Source organism: Palaemon carinicauda, chromosome 6 (genome assembly GCF_036898095.1).
Source record: "Palaemon carinicauda isolate YSFRI2023 chromosome 6, ASM3689809v2, whole genome shotgun sequence".
Taxonomy (NCBI): Eukaryota; Metazoa; Arthropoda; class Malacostraca; order Decapoda; family Palaemonidae; genus Palaemon; species Palaemon carinicauda.
Genome location: NC_090730.1, coordinates 81,281,501 through 81,306,806, shown reverse-complemented (window position 1 = coordinate 81,306,806; position 25,306 = coordinate 81,281,501). Strand labels below are relative to the sequence as shown.

At 37.5% G+C, this 25,306-nt stretch overlaps 1 protein-coding gene across 1 annotated transcript in view; it reads right to left on the bottom strand.

Moving 5' to 3' along the window:
• Positions 1-25,306, bottom strand: part of LOC137643114 (nephrin-like) — a 433,145-nt gene that overhangs the window by 293,717 nt on the left and 114,122 nt on the right. The window contains exons 4-5 of the mRNA XM_068375961.1: positions 16,695-16,863; positions 16,098-16,252 (exon numbers count right to left, since the gene is read on the bottom strand). Of these exons, the coding sequence (XP_068232062.1) occupies positions 16,098-16,252; positions 16,695-16,863 (324 nt within the window). The remainder of the gene's footprint in view (positions 1-16,097; positions 16,253-16,694; positions 16,864-25,306) is intronic.

The window sequence follows — 25,306 nt, the reverse complement described above, 5'->3', positions numbered from 1 at the left end:
TATGATGTGTGTATATTTATATTTATATATATATGTATATAAATATATATATATATATATATATATATATATATATATATATATATATATATATATATATATATATATTTATATATATATATACATATATATATATATATATATATAATATATATATATATATATATATATATAGATAGATGGATAGATATATTTGCTTATATATATAAATATAAATATATAAATATATATATATATATATATATATATATATATATATATATATATATATATATATATATATATATATATATATATATACATATATATATATATATATATATATATATATATATATATATATATATATATATATATAAGCTGTATATAAAACGGATTTTGAGCGAAGCGAAAAATCTATTTTTGGGTGAGATGGCCATGTCGTCCTGATGGAAGTTCCTATAGGGTAGCTTCCTAGGGTATATTACAACTACGGCGATATTCCCAGAGAATTTACCTTAAGGTACCAGAATTCTAACTCCTGGAGCGAGTATCCCTCGTGAAAGGGATATCGCGACATATCAGAGGACGTATTCTAGACACGTCACATGGCAATCTACATCCTGGACAGAGATTTCGTCTCGTAGGAGGTGATTGACGAGATACGAATTCGGGAAAGAAAAAGGGGAGCCGCTCCCAAGGCTTCCCTATCCCCCGATTCGTATGCGTGCCTGGCGCCAATCTTGGCGCCATCAGTATTCCTTGTAGCGTACACGAGGTGCTACAGATACTGTATGTAGGGAGGGGTCCTACAGCCCTTTCTTAGAAAGGCAAGGGCGGGTCCATCAGGACGACATGGCCATCTCACCCAAAAATAGATTTTTCGCTTCGCTCAAAATCCGTTTTTTGGGCTCAAGCCATGTCGTCCTGATGGAAGTGTACCAGAGCATTACTGTATCTGTGGATTCTCCGAACGTGCCGTACTCCCCGGAGGTAATTTTTTCCCGGTCGACTAGACCTAGAGACCTAAGATGTTACCGTTATACATCTTTTCAACTAACTATAAACTATGTTTAGAGCTTCCTGCCCCCTACAGGGAAGAGTCCTACTAGACTCTGGAAAGTCTCGAAGAGTACATATATCTATGTATGAATACCAGGCAAGCTAATATAGTGGTCTCGCCCTATATTAAGTAAAGCATAGTTTGTATAGAACCACTGCGTCAATATATATTGACCAGTAATCCGCACAATACTTGTATTGGACAAAGGTTTATATCCGCATAGGAAGAAACTAATAAAACCGCCCCTCGTCCCTTTATGGGACGGAGTCCTCCCATTAGGGGACTACATAAACCAATGCAACATAGCTTGCATAACAGAACAATTCTATCAGAATTATCCCAGATAAGATACATAGAATCAAAATGCTCAATTATACCAATAAATTGACACAGGTGAAAGAGACGCAAGGTTCTCAAGAACAAGTTTATTGACAGATAATAAACAGACAGGTTAACAACAATTATATATATATATATATATAAAAGAGGGTAACCCAAAACTTTAAGCATAAGTATGATAGTAAAAAGAACTTATTTATCTGAAAGAAAAACCATTAAACACCACTTTAATAAGATACCAAGGTATCAAGTCATAAAGTCTGTATTACAATTCAATCACATTAGCGTTAGAAACGCTCGGCACACATGTCTGAACTTATGCTAGGTTCAGCTTTGAAAGAAGGAACAGTCTATATGGGCACTTGGTGCCCTCATTTAGTTTGTAGTACAGTATGTACCTACACACTCACCCTGGACTTAATCGTCCCAATTAAGACCACTGTTCCTCGCAGAGTTAAACAGTAGGGTTAACTACACGACCCACTGCTACCACAGATCTCTTAAGTTCCTCTACTTGCTTCGCATAGTGGCGAAAGAACACCCTGGAAGACTTCCAGCCCGTGTATGAGCGGAGATGTTCAAAATCCATACAATTAAAGAAATTTAGGGATGAGGCAACTTTCCTCGGATCGTGACCTGCGGGTGTACTGTCAGGATCCGCTCTGCGAATAAAATATGTGATTTTCGCTCTGAATTGATTCAGAGATAAATTTGAGCCTGATGTTTCTCCCCTGAATAGTTGACCACCCTTGAAGTCTGAAGTTCTACGAAGATAGACCTTTAGGCATTCTACTGGACATAGAGATGCATCTTCTTTCAGAGGGCAGATTCTCCAGGGACCCCACCTGTTGGTGGGTAACTCATTCTTGGCGAGAAACGTAGGATCCGGAAACAGGTTCAGATCCCCCCCATCCAGGAACTGAACACGACCTGCCTCTCTCGAGAGGGCTACGATCTCACTAACCCTGGCCCCGGACGCGAGTGCAAATAGGAAAATAACTTTTTGTGTCAAATCCTTTAACACACATTCTTCATTGCTCAACAGGGAGGCGAAATGAAGAACTTTGTCTAAAGACCATGAGATGGGCTTTGGAGGTGCTGAAGGTCTGAGCCTAGCGCAGGCTTTCGGAACTTTATTAAAGATCTCGTTACCTAGGTCGATCTGGAAGGCAAATAAAATGGGTCTCATCAAAGCGGATTTACACACTGAAATCGTGTTAGCTGCCAACCCTTGGCCGTGGATGTGGATGAAGAAAGATAAGCAGAAGTCTGTTGAGATCTCCTGCGGATTCTTTGCCTTTACAAAGGCCACCCACTTTCTCCAAGATGACTCATATTGCCTTCTAGTCGATTTGCACTTATATTCCTCTAGGAAGTCTATGCTGGCTTTCGAAATCCCGAAACGCTTTCTCACCGCAAGGGCGAGAAAATCATGAGCTGCAGGGTCCGGTTTTTCTGTAATGAAGCGCAGACAGTCGACTTCTGGACTCGCTGGGTCAGAACTGGATGTGGTAGCGGCACAAACTTCATCTGTTGTTCCAACGCCAAGGGGAACCACATACTGTTCGGCCACTTGTGGGCCACTATTGCCGCTACCCCCTTGAAGGATCTCAGTTTGTTGAGGACCCTCAACAGAAGGTTGTGAGGCGGGAACAGATAAATCCTGGACCATCTGTTCCAGTCGAGGGACATTGCGTCCACTGCTTCCGCTAAGGGGTCCTCGTACGGGGACACGTACCGGGGCAACTTCTTGTTGTCTTTCGTCGCAAAGAGGTCTATTTGCAGTTCTGGGACTTGATTCAGAATGAAGGAGAATGATCCTGTGTCTAAGGACCATTCCGACTCTATCGGTGTGAACCTGGATAGAGCGTCCGCTGTCACATTGCGGACTCCTTGAAGGTGAACTGCCGACAGGTACCACTTCTTCTTTTCCGCCAATCGGAAAATGGCTAACATCACTTGGTTGAGAGGTGGTGACCTCGACCCTTGTCGATTCAAGCATCTCACAACCACCTCGCTGTCCATCACCAATCTTATGTGGATCGAGTGACGCGGGGAGACTTTCTTTAAGTTAAGGAGCACTGCCATAGCTTCTAGAAAGTTTATATGAAAGGTCCTGAATAGCTTGGACCAAGTCCCCTGGACTTTTTTCCGATGAGAGTGACCTCCCCATCCCTCCTTTGAGGCGTCTGAGTGAATCGTCATCGACGGGGGAGGTGGCTGAAGAAGAACCGACTTCTTTAGATGTCTGGCTTGGGACCAAGGTCTGAGAAGAGTACGTAGCCGAGGCGGCACTGGTCTTCTCAGGTCTCTTCGCGCGTTTGATGCATACCTTCTCCAAACTCCGGTTGCATCCTTTAGCTGTGCTCTTAGCACTGGGTCTGTCACTGAAGCAAACTGGAGATAGCCTAGTACCCTCTCCTGTTCGCGTCTTGATATCCTTTCGGAATCTAGAAGTCTCTTGATAGAGCCCGCTATCTCCTTCCTTTTCTTCGTCGGGATGGAGAAACTGTGTGACAAAAGGTCCCAGTGGATTCCCAGCCACTGGAACTTTTGGGATGGAGAAAGTCGAGACTTTTTTCTGTTGATCTTGAAGCCTAGGTACTCTAGGAACTGGATCACCTGACTGGAAGCTTGCAAGCATTCGGTCTCGGATGCTGCCCACACCAGCCAGTCGTCCAGGTAGGCTACTACCTGAATTCCCTTTAGGCGTAATTGTTTGAGAGCTGCGCTCGCAAGCTTCGTGAAAATCCTTGGGGCTATGTTTAGCCCGAATGGCATGGCTCTGAAGGCGTACAGTCTCCGTTGTAGCCTGAACCCTAGGTAGGGGGAGAGTCGACGGCTGATTGGAATGTGCCAATAGGCGTCTGACAAGTCTATAGAGACTGAGTATGCCCTCTTGGGCAGTAAGGTCCTTATGTGTTGCAGTGTTAGCATCTTGAATTTGCAATTCACTATGAACTTGTTGAGTGGCGACAAGTCCAGAATGACTCTGAGCTTTTCCGAGTCTTTCTTTGGAACACAAAACAGCCTCCCTTGGAATTTGATGGACTTCACCTTTCGGATCACCTTTTTCTCCAACAGTTCTTGAACGTACTCCTCCAAAACGGGGGTGGAGTGTTGGAAAAACCGAAGGCACGGGGGTGGAGGGCTGTACCAGCTCCAGCCCAGTCCATTCTTGAGTAGGCTTTGGGCCCAGGGATCGAAGGTCCAGCGATCCCAAAATTTCATCAGTCTCCCTCCTACCGGTATCGTTTCACTTGGACTGCCGTCCTGAGGTCTTGCCTCCCTGACCACGACCACCTCTGAATCCCCTTCCCCTTGAGGGGCGCCTAGACGAGCCTCTGGCTGCTTCTCTAGGTTTTGCACGAAAGGAAGAAGACTGTCCTTCGAACGTTGGGGTGAATGTGGTTGACTGACCTGGCACAGCCTGGGGTACCCACTGAAAAGTAGTCGGGGTTTGTGCCACCATATGGGGCACTTGAGGCAATGGCAATTGCAGTTGCTGTTGCTGTCTATAAGGCTTGGCTGGCCGAGACGGTAGCCTAGTCCTCATATTCTTCCTCTTTGGTTGAGGACCCTCATCCGGGGAAGATTTTCTTTTGATAGCCAGGCCCCACTTCTGGAGAAGGTTTCTATTCTCCACGGCGGCCTTATCAACAACCTCTTTGACCACATCGGTAGGGAAAAGGTCTTTTCCCCAAATGTTGGAGGAGATTAACTTCCTTGGCTCGTGTCTCACCGAAGCCCCGGTGAACACGAACTCCCTGCAAGCTCTCCTTGCCTTGACGAAGCCATAAAGGTCCTTCGTCACTGTGGCTAGGTGAGACTTACCCACTACCATGAACATTTCATGGACCTTGGGGTCACTTGCCATCGTCTCAAGAGTAGTCTGATGAGACATTGAGGCAGCCAGTCTTTCTTTTGTCTCGAACTCTCTTCGTAAAAGAGATTCGGACAGCTTGGGGAGGTCCTCGCCGAATTGCCGTCCGGCAATATCAGCCTCCAACTTTCCCACTGAGAATGTCAGATGGACATCCTTCCAGTCTTTGTGGTCCATAGGCAGGGCCAGCGACAAGGGTTTACACTCCTCCAGGGAGGGGCAAGGCTTGCCGGCCTCGACTGCCTTTAGGACAGCCGCAAACCCTTTCTGTAAAAAGGGGAAGGCTCTATCAGGAGAGGACACAAAAGAAGGGAGCTTCTTGCTCAATGCAGCTACCTTCGAGTTAGAGAAGCCCCTCTCTTTCATCGAGGATGAAAGTAGGGCTTGAGCCTTAGCGTGGTCCATAATAATGACCTCCTTCGGCTCTGTCTCCTCCCTTGAAGCTGGTTCTTTTCTCAGCCGGACATAGCAGTCCGGATATGATGCCTTGCTGGGCCAGAATTCTACCTCCTCTAGGGGAACTGAACCCAGCTTATCCGAGATGACGATCTTTCCAGTCGTCATCGGCATGTGCTCAGCATACCTCCATGGGTTAGCATCTGAGCTTATGGGAAGGTCTTTCACATTGAGCCTTTTCCGGGGCCCATGTGATTCTGCCAGGGACTGCATACGCAGTTCCATTGCAGCCGCCTTCTCTTGATTCTCCTTCTGCATTTGTTGGATCATTCCAACAATCGAAGAGAGGGCCTGTCCCAGTTCTACTGGGAGACCAGCCGATGTTGAGGGGATAGGCTCTGGCATCTGAACCGGAGTAGCCGACACCTCGTCGACCACATCCTCTACGAAATCCGGGGTTTGAACTTCATCCTGACCTTCTGCCAGGAGGTCTTGTTCCAAACGTTCGTCCAGGTCAGACATCCTGTCATCCAACTGGATGTCTTGCATCGCAACTGCGACTTCCACGTCCACCTGGACTTGATCTTGAGGGATCTCCTCTTGAGGTTGGGGAATCACTGCATCAGCTGATGCCTGGGGAAAAAGATACGCCCTCATCTTCTCACTTGGAAGATAAGGGCCAGAGGTGTTATTCTTGAAGCCCCTTACCCAAGTACGAAGCTTTTCCCTTGCTATATCCCTTGATTCCGCCGTTCTAGGGGAATCAAAAGCCTCAGTAATCAGGTTAGTGCATACAGTACATACCTGAGGGTCCCAATACTGGAGATCATCCTTGGAGACAGCGCATGCTGCGTGTCTCCTACAACACTCATGTCCGCAGAGGTTCTTGCTGCGGACATTGCAGAAAACATTTCCGCACTTCGGAGGGTCCTCCTGTAAAGAGAAGAAATTTCCATGAGTATCAAGTGAACTATGTATCACTGGATATGCATATTATAGCATAACAATTCATAAAGGAAAGACACACACTTGTGTTTCCCTCACAACCCATTGTTGCAGCCTTCCAGATAATAAAATCAAAATGGTTTATCTCTTCTAGAGTAACCAATGCAAGGTTTCCAGAGGAAACAGGTGGAGCTCACACCTAAGCAATGATTTTAAAATCCTGGATAATAGACAGGGAAGAACTCAGCTTCCTATCTGAGGGCAACAGCAAAGGGCTGTGCAAGAAAACACAATAGTGTTAGAGGATACAGTGCTGTACCAAAACCTTTACTATAGTATTCTTCTTACTGTATATGCTATACAGAAGAATACTAGTACAGTATAAGGGGGATGTGTGCCGGCCTGCCTTTGCCGGCCGGCACACACCACAACTAGCTTTAAAGTATACTACTTAACAGCTATAGGGCGGCAGCACTCTGGTTCAAATGCCTGTGCCGGTCGGCAGCTACTGCCGGACGGTAACAGCCAGTGTTGGCCGGCAATGGCTGCCGGCCAGCAACTACACAAGGTAGTACCCAGCTGCCGGCCACACTCTTGGTGACCGGCAGACAAGGGCTGACATAAGCCGGCCGGCAAATGTACAAGACCGATGCCAGCCGGCAGCAAAAGAACCAGAGAACTACACCTGCCCGGCTGCCGGCCTCATAGGCCGGCAGCCGGGACAGGTACAGCACTAGAAGAAAATAGAATGGATGCCGGGATAAGAGTGTACACAACCTCCAAGCCCGGCAACCGAAAGAGTGCATATAAGGAAGGGGAGAAACTAATTCTGGCTTCCTTGACCAATGCCGTCCGGCTCTGCCGGCAGGCATGGATGAGGGACCAAGAGAGGTCCGGGCAGCACTCGAAAACATAAGACCCTTGCCGGCCAGCAGCTCTGCCGGCCGGCAATGGGCTGAGTCAATTCCACATCCCAACCTATACTAGGTCCAGAAGTAGAACGACGTACAGTACAGTAAGACCCCTGCCGGCCAGCTCTGCCGGCCGGCAAGGTACAGTACAGTAATGGCTAGGCCATTACGGAGATAGAGGGGGAAGGGACAAGAGGGTCCTGCCAACCTTGCTTTAGTGACAGATCACCCGCAGCCAAGAAACTTATCTTAGCCTAAGGAAGATCTAAGGGGAAAGGCCAGCAATACTTGCCAGCTTCCAGAGCACCAAAGCAAGGAAGGCGTTGCTACTCCCAAGGGAAGAACTTATCCTCCCCCGAGAACAGCAACAGGACTTAGTCTGGTCAATCACAAAAGAAGGAATCATAACTACAGAAACCTTCGGTAGTGACCTAAGGGAGCTAAGCTCCCTTTGTATGTGTTAGGTCAGCGAGGGGGACTCTGCCCCAAGCCAGACAACACAGACTCAGACTAAAAACTCTGTTGTTCTGTCCCTCTTGAACCATAACTACAGGAACAGGAAGGTACAGTAACACCCTAGTATAGTTTTATCGAAAATAAATTCGGAAAAAACCACTTAGGGATAAGCCCAAGGCTTAAACAGAGGGAAAGGGATTGCATACCTTCTCCGAAGAAAAGAAAGCAACCGGGGAGTATGATAAAGTATACTAAGGCTCCATAAGCAATTAGCCTAGGCACCAAGAGAATCGATTACCTAATTCACCGAAACTCACACGTATACAATCTTGGAAATATTCCACACAGTCTAAAATGTATAAAATATAGCCTAAAGCTTCAATAAAATTTTAATTACACTCGGAAAAACCAAATTCATGCATGAAGTACTAGGACCAAACGACTAGGCTACATGGCCTAGCGTAGGCCAGAATGGCGAATACTTCGCCAAATAATACTAAGCACGAAAGGAAATCCTATGTAAAGCTAAATAGCTAAAATTTATTAAAGCAAAACAACCAGGAATGTCGCTCTGACTAACTAATTTATACCTAGCGAGCGACAGTGTCCAGGACACCTCTGGTAGGCTACGGCTCTTGTATCAAAGATTAATCCTATTAATCACTCAAAATTTTACCAATAGCCTACATTTATACATAACAGACACTATACTCAACTTATCAGAGGCCAACGAAGACGAAGAAGCCATGAAAAGCCGAATAAATCCAAGATTTGCGAGAAAAACAGGAAAAAACACCGAGTTGTTAAGCTACGCAAAAAGGAATACAGATGGCGCCAGGATTGGCGCCAGGCACGCATACGAATCGGGGGATAGGGAAGCCTTGGGAGCGGCTCCCCTTTTTCTTTCCCGAATTCGTATCTCGTCAATCACCTCCTACGAGACGAAATCTCTGTCCAGGATGTAGATTGCCATGTGACGTGTCTAGAATACGTCCTCTGATATGTCGCGATATCCCTTTCACGAGGGATACTCGCTCCAGGAGTTAGAATTCTGGTACCTTAAGGTAAATTCTCTGGGAATATCGCCGTAGTTGTAATATACCCTAGGAAGCTACCCTATAGGAACTTCCATCAGGACGACATGGCTTGAGCCCAAAAATGTATATATATATATACATGTATATATATATATATATATATATATATATATATATATATATATATATATATATATGTTTATGTGTGTGCCTGTGGATATATATGTATTTATATATATATATATATATATATATATATATATATATATATATATATATATATGTATATATGTATATATATATATATATATATATATATATATATATATATATATATATATATATATATATATATATAAATCTACAAATATTTTATTATCTGCATATGTACACATCGAGATACACACACACACACACACACACACATATATATATATATATATATATATATATATATATATATATATATATATACATAAATATATATATATATATATATATATATATATATATATATAGATAGATAGATAGATAGATAGATAGAAATGTTTGCATATGTAAATATATATATATATATATATATATATATATATATATATATATATATATATATATATATATATATATATATATATATATATACATAGATAGACTTATGTTTGCATATATAAATAAATATATATATATATATATGTATATATATATATATATATATATATATATATATATATATATAAGCTGTATATAAATGTAGATATATACATATATATATATATATATATATATATATTTATATATATATATATATATATATATATATATAAATATATATATGAATGTATACATATATATATATTCATATATATATATAAATATATATATATGAATGTATATATATATATATATTAATATATATATATATATATATATATATATATATATATATATATATATATATATATATATATATATATATATATAATGTATATATAAGTATGTATATATATATATATATATATATATATATATATATATATATATATATATATATATATATATATAGTTCATACACTCACACACATATGCAAAAACACAGATACATACACAAACACTCCATATATGTTCGTGTGTGTGTGTGTCAGGAATACAGACGTGTTAAATCCACGGGGTAAGGCCCTAAAAATATTTTCCACAGAGATAATCGTTCTTTATTAAACCTTCTCTGTACAAAATGTTTTGAGAAAGGCCAATAGACTGCAATGTAATGTACATATAAATGACAGGCCCAGGTGATCGTCAGAATAAGATATATGCAAATAAGGGAAACACTTCAGTTTGTGTATAACCATTCTATCCTTTCTTTTTTAGATTTATGTACACAACCTCTGGCTGGAATGGGAAAGGTTTTATTAATGCCTACTGAGTCCTCCTAATCCAATGATAACAGCTAAATCCCTTTAGATTATTACCATGTCTTCCCGATCCCAATATAATTGCTTGCCGACCCCAAGTTTGGAAACCCCTGCTTTAAAGGGTGAAAATCAAAAAAGTTTCCACAATAGAGGTGGAGTGATGAAAATTACTGAGGATTTCTGTACAATGCTATAGAATAATAATATAAGGAATATCTTTACCAATAGAAATAATGAAACATCTGAGCCATTACCGAAAGTAAGAGTAGAAGGATAGAAAGCAATAAGAGGCAAAGCAGAAGATAGAAAAATGATTTAAACATAGATTCACAATAAGAGACACAGAAGACCTAAAAAATTACCACCCAATAAGTTTGCTTGCATCAATGTAAGAAATATTTACAATGATCATATAGGGTAAAATAGGAAGAAAGCTAGAATTCAATCAGCTATGAGAGCAGGCAGCTTTTAAAAGTGGATATTAAACAACAAACCAATTCATGTTATTAACCAGCTAATGAAAAATAAATCACTATATATCGCATTTGAAGTCTGTGAGAAAGCTTTTGGTATTTAAAGACTGTGAAAAAGTAATAAAAGCCCCTCAAATACAAGGTATAGATAACACATATGTTACAACTCTTGAAAACATCTATACCGGTAGTGAGGGAATACCAATTGACTAAAGGCGTTACACAAATACACCCTATCTCGTTTTAGTTATGCACAACGTTCCCGAAAGAACTTTTTAGGAATTTAGTTTGGGAAAATGTAGGAATTAACATGATTGAGAAATACTTTAACATCTTAAGATTAACAGATGAATTACTTCTACTTAGTGAATCATGAAAGTAATTGCAAAAGATAATAGAACTTTTGAATAGAAAAAGCAAAAATGTAGAACTGAAAATGTATATGAGATAAACTAAGAAAATATTCAATGAAAATACAGAGAGACAATAAATAGGGTAAGGAAGAATCTCTGCAGATTCTTAATAAATATACGTGTTCGGACACACAGTAAGTATTTCTCCAGGACATGACACCGAAATTAAAAGAAGGATAAGAATGTGATGGAGAGCAATGGGTAAACAAAAGAGAAAATCATAAGTAAAATAAATCTTTCTCTAAAAAAAAAAAAAAAACTATCTAATCAGATGGTCATACTAATTACTAACGCATCAGAAACTTAGAGCCTTACTAAAACCCTAGAACAAAAGCTAGTTATAACTCATAGAAGAATGGAAAGAGTAATGATAGGAATAAACACTATGAGGCAGAAAAAGATTAACATAGAAACGAGAGCAAACTAAAATAGAGGATATTTTAGCAACATGAAAAGAAATAAATGAACATGGACAGGGCATAAAATAAGAAAGACAGATGATGTAATGGCTAAAAAGAATGACAGAATGATTCCCTAGAGATTGCGAAGGAACCAAGAAAAAGAAAAGACAGTGGATTCACGAACCCAAAAATTTTCTGCTATAAACTGTGTTCGTATATATATATATATATATATATATATATATATATATATATATATATATATATATATATATATATATATATATGTATATATATATATATATATATATATATATATATATATATATATATATATATATATATATATATATATTCTGTGTATATATGTATATACATGTATGTAAATATATATATATATATATATATATATATATATATATATATATATATATATATATATATATATATATATATATATATATATACTGTGTATATATGTATATATATGTATGTAAATATATATATATATATATATATATATATATATATATATATATATATATATATATATATATACACGGCATTTGTGGACTATGACCCCTTTTAATGGCATTTATGGACTATGACCCTTTTTCATGGCATTTGTGGAGTATGTAAAAGCCTTTTATAGTATGCACTGATCAGTTTTTAGAGAGTCCTGTGTTATTATAGAATTCCTCTTAAATACGTAAATTTGATTAAGTTCATGAGCATAGCAAGTGCAAATTTAATGTGAATGGAGTCTGATCAAATTATTTACTGGTGAACAGTGGAGTACTCCAAGGGGATGTGTTGTCACCCATGTTGTTTCTCCTCCTCATGGGATTTGTAATGTGTAGAACAGTCAGAGATGATGGAGAAGGATAGGACTAGATTGGTAATAGGAATTAAGTAGACTTGGAATATGCTGATGATGCTGTCCTCTTCAGCAGAACACTACATGATTTGCAATGCTAGCTTACCAGATTGCATGAAATATCACACGAGGCTAGGCTGACGATAACTAGAATAAACACAAAGATGAAAACGGAGTATGCATCACATGAAGTTGGGCTCAAGATGGATTGAAGAACAACATAGATGATGAGAATTGAGTAAGCAACAGAAGATGAAATATCATTGAAAGGAAAAGGGATCAATATGGTAGAATCATCTGAATATTTAGTAACTATGATCTATAATAGAGGGTCTTTAGAATCAGAGTTTAATAAAAGGTTAGAATAAAGAAAATCAGACAATGGCTAGGTTATTGAAAATCTGGAAATCAATACGTCTAGAATTATATGTAAAAATCAGAACATATACCAGTTTCGTGAGATCAGTGTTACTATATGAAGATATATATATATATATATATATATATATATATATATATATATATATATATATATATATATATATACATACATACGTCTGTGCGTATGTATATATGTATCCATCTATAAATATATATATATATATATATATATATATATATATATATATATATATATATATATATATATATATATATATATATATATATATATATACATACATACGTCTGTGCGTATGTATATATGTATCCATCTATATATATATATATATATATATATATATATATATATATATATATATATATATATATGTATATATATATATATATATATATATATATATATATATATATATATATATATATATATATATATATATATATATATATATACACACACACATATTGGAGTAGGGAGACACGTTCTGTCTTTCATCCATTTATTAGCGCCGACGTTTCGTATCAGCTTGATACATTTACCAGGCTGAAACGATTAAAAATCAATTGCGTATAAGTAAAAAGATACACTTAACGTTTACCAAAACCAATATTAAAAACCTTTTTAATAAATTAAGAATAAAAACAGAGTAAAAACAGAAACACAGAATAACAGTGAAAGGGCTAGGGGCGAATACAGAGAAACAAATTAATTAAAAAAAAAATAATAATAATAATAGAAAAATATATAATAATAATAATAATAATAATAATAATAATAATATATTATAATAATAATAATAATAATAATAATAATAATAATAATAATAATAATAATAATAATAATAATAGAACGAACAAGACACCTACCCACAGCGTTAGCGTAAGGAGAACTGACACGAAAAATTGTTATGGAAGGGAGTGTAAAAAAACAACAGGTAATTAGGCAATAAACAATTGGGTGGAAGACGACTAGTGGTTAAGAGAAGGTACAATTAGCTTAATCATTATTGATTCAAGGGTGGTTAGTTTTTCTATATGTCGGGGTCTTCCTACAATATTAAAATGACTGGTATCTATGTGTGTTTTGCAACTTTTACTGTGATTTCTTATGTTAGATTGTTCTGGATTTGATAGTCGACAACCAGTTCTATAGCTAATTCCTTGATGAGAGGAAACTCGGACTTTTAGCGGCATCCTGGTGCAACCGATGTAAGTGCCAAGATCACATCTGGGACAATTATACTTATAAACGACACCGGAGGCAAACAGGGGGCTGATCTTATCCTTGACTTGGAAGAGTGAGCCGATAGTTCGGGGGTTGCTTTTAGAATTAGCCGTGCTGGATACGCCCTTTGTTTTTGATAATACGGTTTTTAAGCAGACTGAGGGGATGGCCATGGGAAGCCCTCTGGGTCCTACTTTTACCAACATATTTATGTGCTCCCTGGAGGAGCGAGCTTTAGATGTATGCCCACCTAATTTCCGACCACTCTTTTATTGACGCTACATAGATGACACTTTTGCCTTGTTCAGATGCAATTACCATGCTGATACTTTTCTTGAGTATTTAAACAACCAACACCATAACATTAGATTTACGGTTGAAACAGAGACACAGAATTCACTTCCGTTCCTTGATGTGAGGATATCCAAGGACGAATCTGGCTTTCATACTGGTATTTATAGAAAAAGCACCTTTACTGACCTGGGCACCAATTTTTAGAGCTCATGTTTTTTTTTTTTTTTTTTTAACTTTAAACTGAATTCCGTGTCAACTCTCTCCATAGAGCCATTAATCTGACATCAAGCTGGTCTACTTTTCATACTGAAGTGACTTTCCTTGCTGATTACTTTAAGGATAATTATTTCCCCTCCAGCAATTTTTCATAGATCACTTAATAAGCTACTTAATCTGAAATTCAATCCATCCCCAATAGTCCATAGTGTCCCCAAGCTCCGTATGTTTGCTAGATTTCCTTTTCTCCATAATAATAAATTTAAAACAAATGGATCAACCTATTCAATGAGCAATTGCCTGCCCTTAATTTGAAACTAATTCCCATAATCCCCCGAACTATCGGCTCACTCATCCAAGTCAAGGATAAGATCAGCCCCCTGTTTGCCTCCGGTGTCGTTTATAAGTATAATTGTCCCAGTTTTGATCTTGGCACTTACATCGCTTGCACCAGGAGGCTGCTAAAAGTCCGAGTTTCCTCTCATCAAGGATTTAGCTATAGAAGCGGATGTCGACTATCAAATCCAGAACAATCTAACATAAAAAATCACAGTAAAAGTTGCAAAACACACATAGATACCAGTCATTTTGATATTGTAGGAAGATCCCGACATATAGACGAACTAACCACCTTTGAATCAATAATGATTAAGCTAACTGTACCTTCTCTTAACCACCAGTCGTCTTCCACCCAATTGTGTATTACCTAATTACCTGTTGTTTTGTTTACACTCCCTTCCATAACTATTTTTTGTGTCAGTTCTCCTTACGCTACCGCTGTGGGTAGGTGTCTTGTTCGTTCTATTATTATTATTATTATTATTATTATTATTATTATTATTATTATTATTATTATATCTTTCTATTATTATTATTATTATTATTATTATTATTATTATTATTATTATTATTATTATTATTATTTTTCTTTTTAATTAGTTTGTTTCTCTGTATTCGCCCCTAGCCCTTTCACTGTTATTCAGTGTTTCTGTTTTTAGTCTGTTTTTATTCTTAATTTATTAAAAAGGTTTTTAATTTTGGTGTTGGTAAGCGTTGTGTGTATCTTTTTACTTATACGCAATTGGTCTGTAATCGTTTCAGCCTAGAAAACGTATCAAGCTGATACGAAACGTCGGCGCTAATAAATGGATGAAAGACAGAACACGTCTCCCTACTCCAATTTGTTTATCCCTGAGTAATTGCCCCTGTCTCCATACTTATATTTATTTATATATATATATATATATATATATATATATATATATATATATATATATATATATATATATATATATATATATATATATATGTGTGTGTGTGTGTGTGTGTGTGTGTGTGTTTGTGTTCATTAAAAATTTCACATATTAATTGAACTCACCACCTTTCCCACTTCCTAGCCGAGTCTCCAATTGTTTGACAGGCAACTTTTGAGTCAGTGCCACCAGGCGTGTGATGCTGCTCCGCCCTTTTACATTTCCAGAATAAACAATGAGCTGAAATTCTGAATCGTTATCGAGGCCGGAGACAACAAATCTGGAAAAGTTTATACAAATATTGAGATGATAAAGGTACATTGTGTTATCTATGAACTTAAAAAAAATCGAAAAAGTGTACAGGATAAATTTGCTCAGAACTCCATTACTATGGCATGATCTTCGTCAGTAGGAATTAGTTTCCTTCATGCATTTCACATTTTTGTAACTTGAGATTAATCCTATGAAGCATATATATATATATATATATATATATATATATATATATATATATATATATATATATATATATATATATATATATATCCTATTTAATGGTTTGAATAATCTTATATGACTTTACAGTAGAAATATCTGACCAGTGAGCCTCTTTCAGTGAAGTATTTAAAGTTATTTCAAATAACTAGGGCATAGCAGTATTAACAATATTTAAGAATGATAAAAGCCTAATTGTGTAATAACCTTATCAATGTTATCTGTACCTCGGAATTTTAGAAGAAACATTTGCCTTCAGAGCGTGTGGCTTGCTTCCATAAACTTCCATAGCATAAGTTTGGTTGAGACCTCCGTCGAAGCCAGGAGTACAAACAACAGTTAAACTGTTAGCGGAGACATTTACGGCAGTGCAGTTTGTTGGGGCTTCAGGCTGGGCTGTAGGAAGCAAAGGAATCAGACGTTGATATATTTTTAACCAAGGCTAGCATTCGTGAAAGTTAAGCATCGAGAAGAAAAATTTAAAAAAGATTCTTATACACTACACAAACAATGAATGAATGTGGAAAGATTACTGATAACATTTTATATTATCATCATTATCATCATCAGCATTTCCTATGACTTATGACGCAAAGGGCCTCAATTACATTGCTTCAAATGTCTCTATCTTGAGCTTTTAATCAATAATTCTCTATTCATCATCTCAAACTTCATGCTTCGTAGTTCTCAGCCATGTAGGCCTGGGTCTTCCAACTCTTCTAGTGCCCTTTGGAGCCCAATCTAAAAGTAAAATAATCTAATCTATCATAAGCAGAAAAAAATCTAAATTCTGTAAAAAAGTAGATTTTTAGTTTTTTGGTGTTTCATCCAAAAATTTTTGGTTTAAGTATATGATTTTAATTCCCATAACTAAATAATGGATAAATGCCTGGAATGTTGTTTTAAATAAGATTAAATGGAAGAAAATGTATTGATTTCTTCTGGTACAACAGTTTTGGTCTCGACTTTCCCTCAAATTAACGTAATCAGAATAAAAATAATCGGTTTCCACAAAATCTATCTTAGTGTGATGTTTTCACCCTGAGACCAGTCAACCTGTGATCAATCACATTGAAATCAGACACTGATTGGGAATAAGAACAAGTGATCACCAAACACCAATCAAAATGCATTCATCAATGCTTTTATGCCATAATATTTAATCACAATATGCTTCATGATTATTCACTAATAAGTGACCAGTATTAAGGCTAAGTATACGACTGATATCGCATTAGCTTTCAAGATTCTCAAAGTCTTAAATGGTCTGTACTTTGCCAGTCACTAAAGGTGTGAGGTTCAAAAGAATTCCTGCTTCTGAAGGGAAATCCAATCTCCGATCAAACCCCCTTCATCTTCTTTAGGGTACACTTCCAGTCCCCTCTCAGTCTGAAGCTTCCGAACACTAGTTCTTAAAGTTTCAACGGTGTTTGGTTGGCCCATCAGAGTTGGAGAATCATGTACTGAGTGTTGATTGTTGATGCTCCTGCACCCATTAGTGAGTTCAATGACCTTGTACATGCTATTCTGGTTTCTTTGAAAGTGAGTATGATGTCACTGATCGGTGTCTTGGTTCCCATCAATGTTCAAAGGTATCACTCAATTTGCCACGTTTACAACTTGCTTTAATGTACATGGGCCGAGTAAATTCCTAGATCTCTGTACCCGGAAATCTACTGAAATCTAGTTATTAGAGTAGGATCTGGTTTCCAGCACTCCCTCTAAAGAGGAGATTCTTCGTACTATAGGATATGTAAAAAACCTCCTCTTCTTTTGATAAAGGAGTTTCTAAGTTATCAGCAGTTATGCTTGTGGAGAGACTCAAGATTGAATACACAGTCTTTCCAGATCTTGATTTTGCTCTATTCCAGCCTCTAGGTCACTTTCTGTATCATGTGCTGCAGTTGCCTATTTTGCCACTAAAGATATTAGCAAAGTACGGCTAATTGGTACTCTCTGGATCGACTCAGATACTTTTTTTGGCTCAGGATTCAGAATATCAACCGTGTTATTGGATGCTCCAGAGAAGGGATACAATTATTTTCCCAATCTCCAAATAGGTTGATCATAAAGTAACACCGTTATTGAATAATGCTCTGGTCCTGGAGGCTATGTCCCATTTCCTCAGAAGGATGTCGAGACGACGGTGGATGGAAGCTTGTCGTGACTCGCATCGTGTTCATTTACCTCTTTAGTACAATCAGGGCGTCCAAATCCGATTTCATTTAAGAAAGGTGAAGTTGATGCCCCACCCTTTTGTATGCAATCTGAAAGTTCAGGGATGGATGCACAACAATAAAGGTAGATATGGGATAAAGCCTGCTGTCCCCTCCTAGTTACCACAGGGAAGCTGGCGTTAAAAGTCGTCTTAGGGACGCAGTAGCTTTGACAGGAGATACCACAACTACTGCAGATGAAAGTGAGCTTCATAACCGAGCAACCTTTCTTTTCAAAGAATAACTCCCATATGACTAGGTGGATGGATAGAATGTGTCCATACTAATGTCGTATCCATGGCCAGAAACTCCCATGTGAATAAAAAATAGGGATTTCCTTTCCCTTTTCTAGTCGTTCATAAGCCGTGGCTGACATACCACAAACCCTCATGGCTGTCATTCTGAGAAAATCCTGTACACAAGAACACTATCAAGCCTAAACTTTACCACCTAACATAACCTACGAGCCACGCCCTTACTTACCTAATCATGGGCTAACAACCTCCTGCAATCCGTCTTACACTGCAGTATTCTTAGGTCACCCTGCGTTTGCTTTGCAGTCTTTTACACACCTGGTAAGGTAACCAAGCCTAATTCATAAGAGAAATATTTGCATATGTTTCAGACTATGTCATAAGGGACACTACAGGCAAAGCAAGCTAAAATATTAAGAAAAGAAAACGGATTTTGAGCGAAGCCATGGCGTCCTAATGGAAGCATACCAGAGAATTAATGTATCTGTGGATTTTTTGTCAGTGCCTTAACCTTGGGACAACATTCTACGGCCAAAAGGGCCAATTGAGACAAATGACGTTCCCGTTGTCCGTCATCATCACTAAGCATAACAATGTTACTGCTTCCTGCCCCCTGCAGGGAAGAGTCATTTTCAGACGTTAGAAAAGGGCCTCAAGTTAGCATATATTGTATAAACAAACATAAGTATACACTGAGAATAAAAACGGTCTCAAGGATTGTATATATTTTGGAACCAATATAAGTGTCCTCATCCGTTGATTGTAAGCATACAATGATATGAGAAATACTTACACGAGTAAGTTAAGGAACTCTGAGTAGTGAAAGTTTCGGTCCAATTCCCGTAGAGTCTTCCAATTTTTGCGAGTTCGCAACTGAACCGCATTTATGAGATAACTTCTGAAACCAAACCAACCACAGTTCGACAGCTCTAGACTGCCGTCTTGTAGGTTGGGGATTTGGAAATAATATTGCTGGGGGGGGGGGGGTGAACCTACATTTAATATGTCCGTGAAAATACTCACCTTTATAACTGCAGAAGACTGCAATGCATCATCTGGTGTCCCTCCTGTAAGGAAGGGAGAACAGAAATGAGTATTCAATTGATTATCGCACCGATAAACAATTTGTAAAATCGTCTTTTGACAAAATAGCTTAGGACAAAAAGCTAAAAGAGATAGTGGGAGACACATACCCGTGTATCCCTTGTGAGCCAATGCTGTTACTTCTCAGTATTAAGATAGGGAAATTTCTCCAACCGGGGAATTCCCTGAAGAAAAAGGGGTTCGAACACCTAGGTGTAAGGAAGTGTACAAGCACTGCCCCCCTCTATACTTAACGCTGTGAGGTAAGAAGGATTGATTCACAATCAGAGTATCGAAGGAATGTCATTCTTTCGAAATAGGAGCGGTAACAGCAGAAGTTCTCATCCAAAATATGTTGATTAGAAATTAAAAGACATATATTTATGTATCGCAACTCATCTATTTGCTGTAACCCCCCTTACAATATTAAATCAGGGAGTTTCCTGAACAGGGAAACTCAGGGATAAGGGCTCTCCCTTTTAGGGGTTAGAGGCATCAAACCACCGGCCCTTTACGAAATTTAATATTGCAGGGTAAATGGAAACTGATTTCAAATCAGAATATTGATTAAATATTATTCTATCAATATAGAATTGGGTTCAGCAAATATCTGAACAGGGATACCCAAGATAAATTGGAAATAACTACTAGTATAATATATACGTTAGTTATCCATCTGCCGTATTTACTATACTGCAAATACACTGACTACCTGTATAGGCCTATACCGTAGTTCAGCCGGCAGAAAATAAAAGACATATACTTATGCATCACAACCAATCTATTTGCTGTGACCTCCCTTACAATATTAAATCAGGGAGTTTCCTGAACAGGGAAACTCAGGGATAAGGGCTCTCCCCTATAAGGGTTAGAGGTGTCACACCACCAGCCCTTTACGAAATTTAATATTGCAGGGTAAATGGAAACTAATTTCAAATCAGAATATTGATGAAATATTTTTCTATCAATATAGAATTGGGTTCAGCAAATATCTGGACAGGGATACCCAAGATATATTGGAAATAACTACTAGTACAATATATACGTTAGTTATCCATCTGCCGTATTTACTATACTGCAAATATACTGACTACCTGTATAGGCCTATACCGTAGTTCAGCCGGCAGAAAATAAAAGACATATACTTATGCATCCCAACCAATCTATTTGCTGTGACCTCCCTTACAATAATAAATCAGGGAGTTTCCTGATCAGGGAAACTTAGGGATAAGGGCTCTCCCCTATAGGGGTTAGAGGTGTCACACCACCAGCCCTTCATGAAATTCAATATTGCAGGGTAAATGGAAACTGATTTCAAATCAGAATATTGATGAAATATTATTCCATCAAGATAGAATGGGGTTCAGCAAATATCTGGGCAGGGATACCCAAGATATATTGGAAATAACTACTAGTATAATATATACGTTAGTTATTCATCTGCCGTATATACTACACTACAAATATACTGACTACCTGTATAGACATATACTGTAGTTCAGCCGGCATGTTGCCGGATTAGCTAGCTATTGCCGGAGCATCTAGCAAGCTAGATAAGAGAGAGAGAGAGAAAGCATGGAGTGAAGGCTATTTATTACTGCATATGTATACAGTAATAAAAGATGTAAAAGTCTAATTTTACTGCCTTTCTCCGAAAAGAAGGTTCACTTCCATTTAGCCACAGTACTATTGCCGGCTTACTACTGTAGGCCAGCCTCCGGGAGCACGAGTACAGTCGGCATGCTACCTACTGAGTCAGTACCTATCTGTGCCGGTCTAATGCCGGCCAGAACAATACGCCGACAACGGAAACTGTGGCTAGCAGATCAAGAGAGAACTGGAGAACCTTGGTGACACAAGGGACCTCCCATCCACAGCCGCCAAGGCCACTGGAAGCCAGCACTCGACGACAGCCGTCATGGCCGTTGGCAGTCGGCAGTCGCCGACAGCTGACGGCTGAGAAGGGGGGATCTGGGTGGCTCCAGCAACCCACTGGCAATGGTAAGGTTGCAGGACTCCAGCACAGGAAAGACAATGGCTCGGCCATCGTAAAAAAACAGATAGGGGAGGGACCGGCGATGTTGCCGGACCTACACACCTTGAAGAAACTCTGTTTCAGTACCGGCACGACCACAAGCGGCAGGAGAATCATTATTCTCCAGCTTAGGAGGTGCTAATACAGTTAAGGGGACGGCAGCTCATGCCATTCCTCTCAACAAGGGAAAAACAGAGTTCCAATGCTGGCGCCATCCTAGGCCACAAGAGTATACGACTCTATAGCCTAGGGCCGGCGAGCATAGGACTAGTCTACTAGACCACAGGGAGAAGGTGGCGGCAACATTCGACCACTTCAGGTGTAATCTAGGGAGGGCTACCCTCCTATGCTGGCAGTTCCGCCGGCAGGGGAATGCAATCACCCCGCCGACCGACTGCCGACAAAGACTAAATACTCTGAGGTTCTGATCGAATCCCAAAACTTGCCGTCTGACGTTAAGGGATGAGACAGAAAACTCTAGGCTAGTTATGCCTGAATTCGAAATTCAAGGCCGAGGCAGAGAGTTGTAGCCTAAGGCTACTCTCAGAGGGAAGAGAGATTACCCATAAATCTCTAGCGAGATTAGTAACGGTTAGTATAATTCCAGGATATATCGATCTCCAGGAATGATAACCGATACACTAGGGTAACCGGGGAAATGACGAAAGTATATGGTGTCTAGGTTATGTTACCTAGACAAGATGAGATCTTGGTTACCTAAATCACCAAAACTCTGACATATACGATCGTCACGGGAAGGGAAAATTATGCTTATAAATATCTTTACAATATATAATGCCTAAATAGCTTTCATAATAACAATTAAGCTATTTAAACCGGAATGTCGTTCTGCTAACTAAATAGCACATGTTCAAAGAACGACAGCGTAGCGAGTTGCTACAGATAAAGGAATGACCGCCAGAGGGAGTTGGCGCGGTTGTAATACGATTGTAGTAGGGGAACCAGGGTAATCTTTGTTGCGGTTACCCTTCTATTCTGCCACGTATTCCCCCTCGAGTCGTAAAGGCTATTTGGGGTGCAGATTGCCATGGGGCGTGTCAAGAATACATCCCCTGATGATATACGATACCCTTAAGAGTAATCATGAAGGTACTCGTACCAGAAGTTAGAATTCTGTGAAACCTTTGGTTTGATTCTCTGGGAATATCACTGTAGTCATATATAACCTTGGGAAGCTACTTAAGGAACCTTCCATTAGGACATCATGGGTTGAGCCCAAAAAGATATCTTTGTAAGATAGGTTGGATGATATAAAAAAGCTTCCACGTTTTGGGGCAATCTTCCAACGTCATAAACTATAAGTAAACCATCAAAAATGGGGGCTTGCCAATGAACATTGATCATTCATCATAGGAATATCACATTTCAACAACACTGCACTATCAACAAATGCTGGAATAATTCCCAGGAGTCCTATCAAATAAAAATAAGTTAGAAATTTGGAAACATTGAAATTTTATTAGATTAGAAAATGCCCTCAGATAACTTCCCTGGTCATGCGGGATCTGATTGAGTACTTTCAAATTAACTCTACCACAGATTTATTCAGTATTCTACCATGAAAGTGCTAATGATTTCATTAATACATCATGTACAGCAAATTCCAGGATTTACGGAGCAACAACGTGTATGTCAGGGCACAGAGCTCGTACAAGAAATCTTAAAGAATTTTTTTATGATTTTTAAAAGGATTCTGCATCTATCTGGTAAATACTTGCCTGGTGGTATTTAAAACATTCTGAAGAGAATTTGTTCTATACAAGTCTGCAATAGGGTTTGAAAAAAGGTAGTTGTGTGGTTTGGCCGTTGTTATACATACACATCTTAATTTCTAAGAGTTTCTCCTTACTTTGCTTTTCGTCAACCACAAGTTAAATGACTTCCGTTTTTGTTTAGATAGTGAATGACAGAGCCACCTTGTTTAAATAAAGGAGGAACTATTAAGTACTCAGCAAAGAGGGTAGATTTGTGGGCTGTAAAAGAAACAGTACCTTTTGTGGTTATTTTTATTATATTTTAATTTGCGAGCAACAAATCTTAACTCCGTATGGTTATTCTTTAGTCAAATCAGATCTATTACCTTTGAAATGGTGATAAGCTTCCTACTCCTTCAAATAAGCATGTTTACAGTAATAATTGGAACAAAATTTGTCTTACACTCGGCAATTTAGGACGCAAGAGGGTATAAGTTCATCAATTATGTTGAGCAGAGACTCGTTGGAAGGAACAAGCTTAAACATTTTATACAATTGGGAAAAATTCACATTTAAAGGATCACTCGAAATGCCATTAAATGCTTTTTTTTTTTTTTTTTTTTTAAATTCTGTGGCAATCTTACTTTAAGATGACACATCAGGGACAGGCTGATCAGGATCAACTAATAATGAAATCAAAGCATGGTGACACAAAAGGGGAACAAACTTTACATGGAATAATGCCAAAGGAGTCGGAGTAACAGCATATACTATGTCATAGAAGTTTCATATATATATATATATATATATATATATATATATATATATATATATATATATATATACTGTATATATATATATATATATTTATATACTGTATATATATATATATATATACATATATATATATATATGTATGTATATATACGTGTATATATATATATATATATATATATATATATATATATATATATATATATATGTATATATATATATATATATATATATATATATATATATATATATATATATATACAGTATATATACATATATATATATATATATATATATGAATATATATATATATATATATATATATATATATATATTTATATATATATATATATATATATATTTATATATATATATACATATACGAATATATATATACGTATATATATATAAATATATATATATATATATATATATATATATATATATATTTATATGGATATATATCTATATATATACACACACATATATATATATATATATATATATATATACATATATATATATGTGTGTGTGTATATGATATATACATATATATATATATATATATATATATATATATATATATATATATATACATATATATATAAATATATATATATATATATATATATATATATATATATATATATATATATATATATATATATACTGCATATATTCATATATATATAGATATATGTATAGATACATATACCATATATATATATAAATGAATATATATATATATATATATATATATAT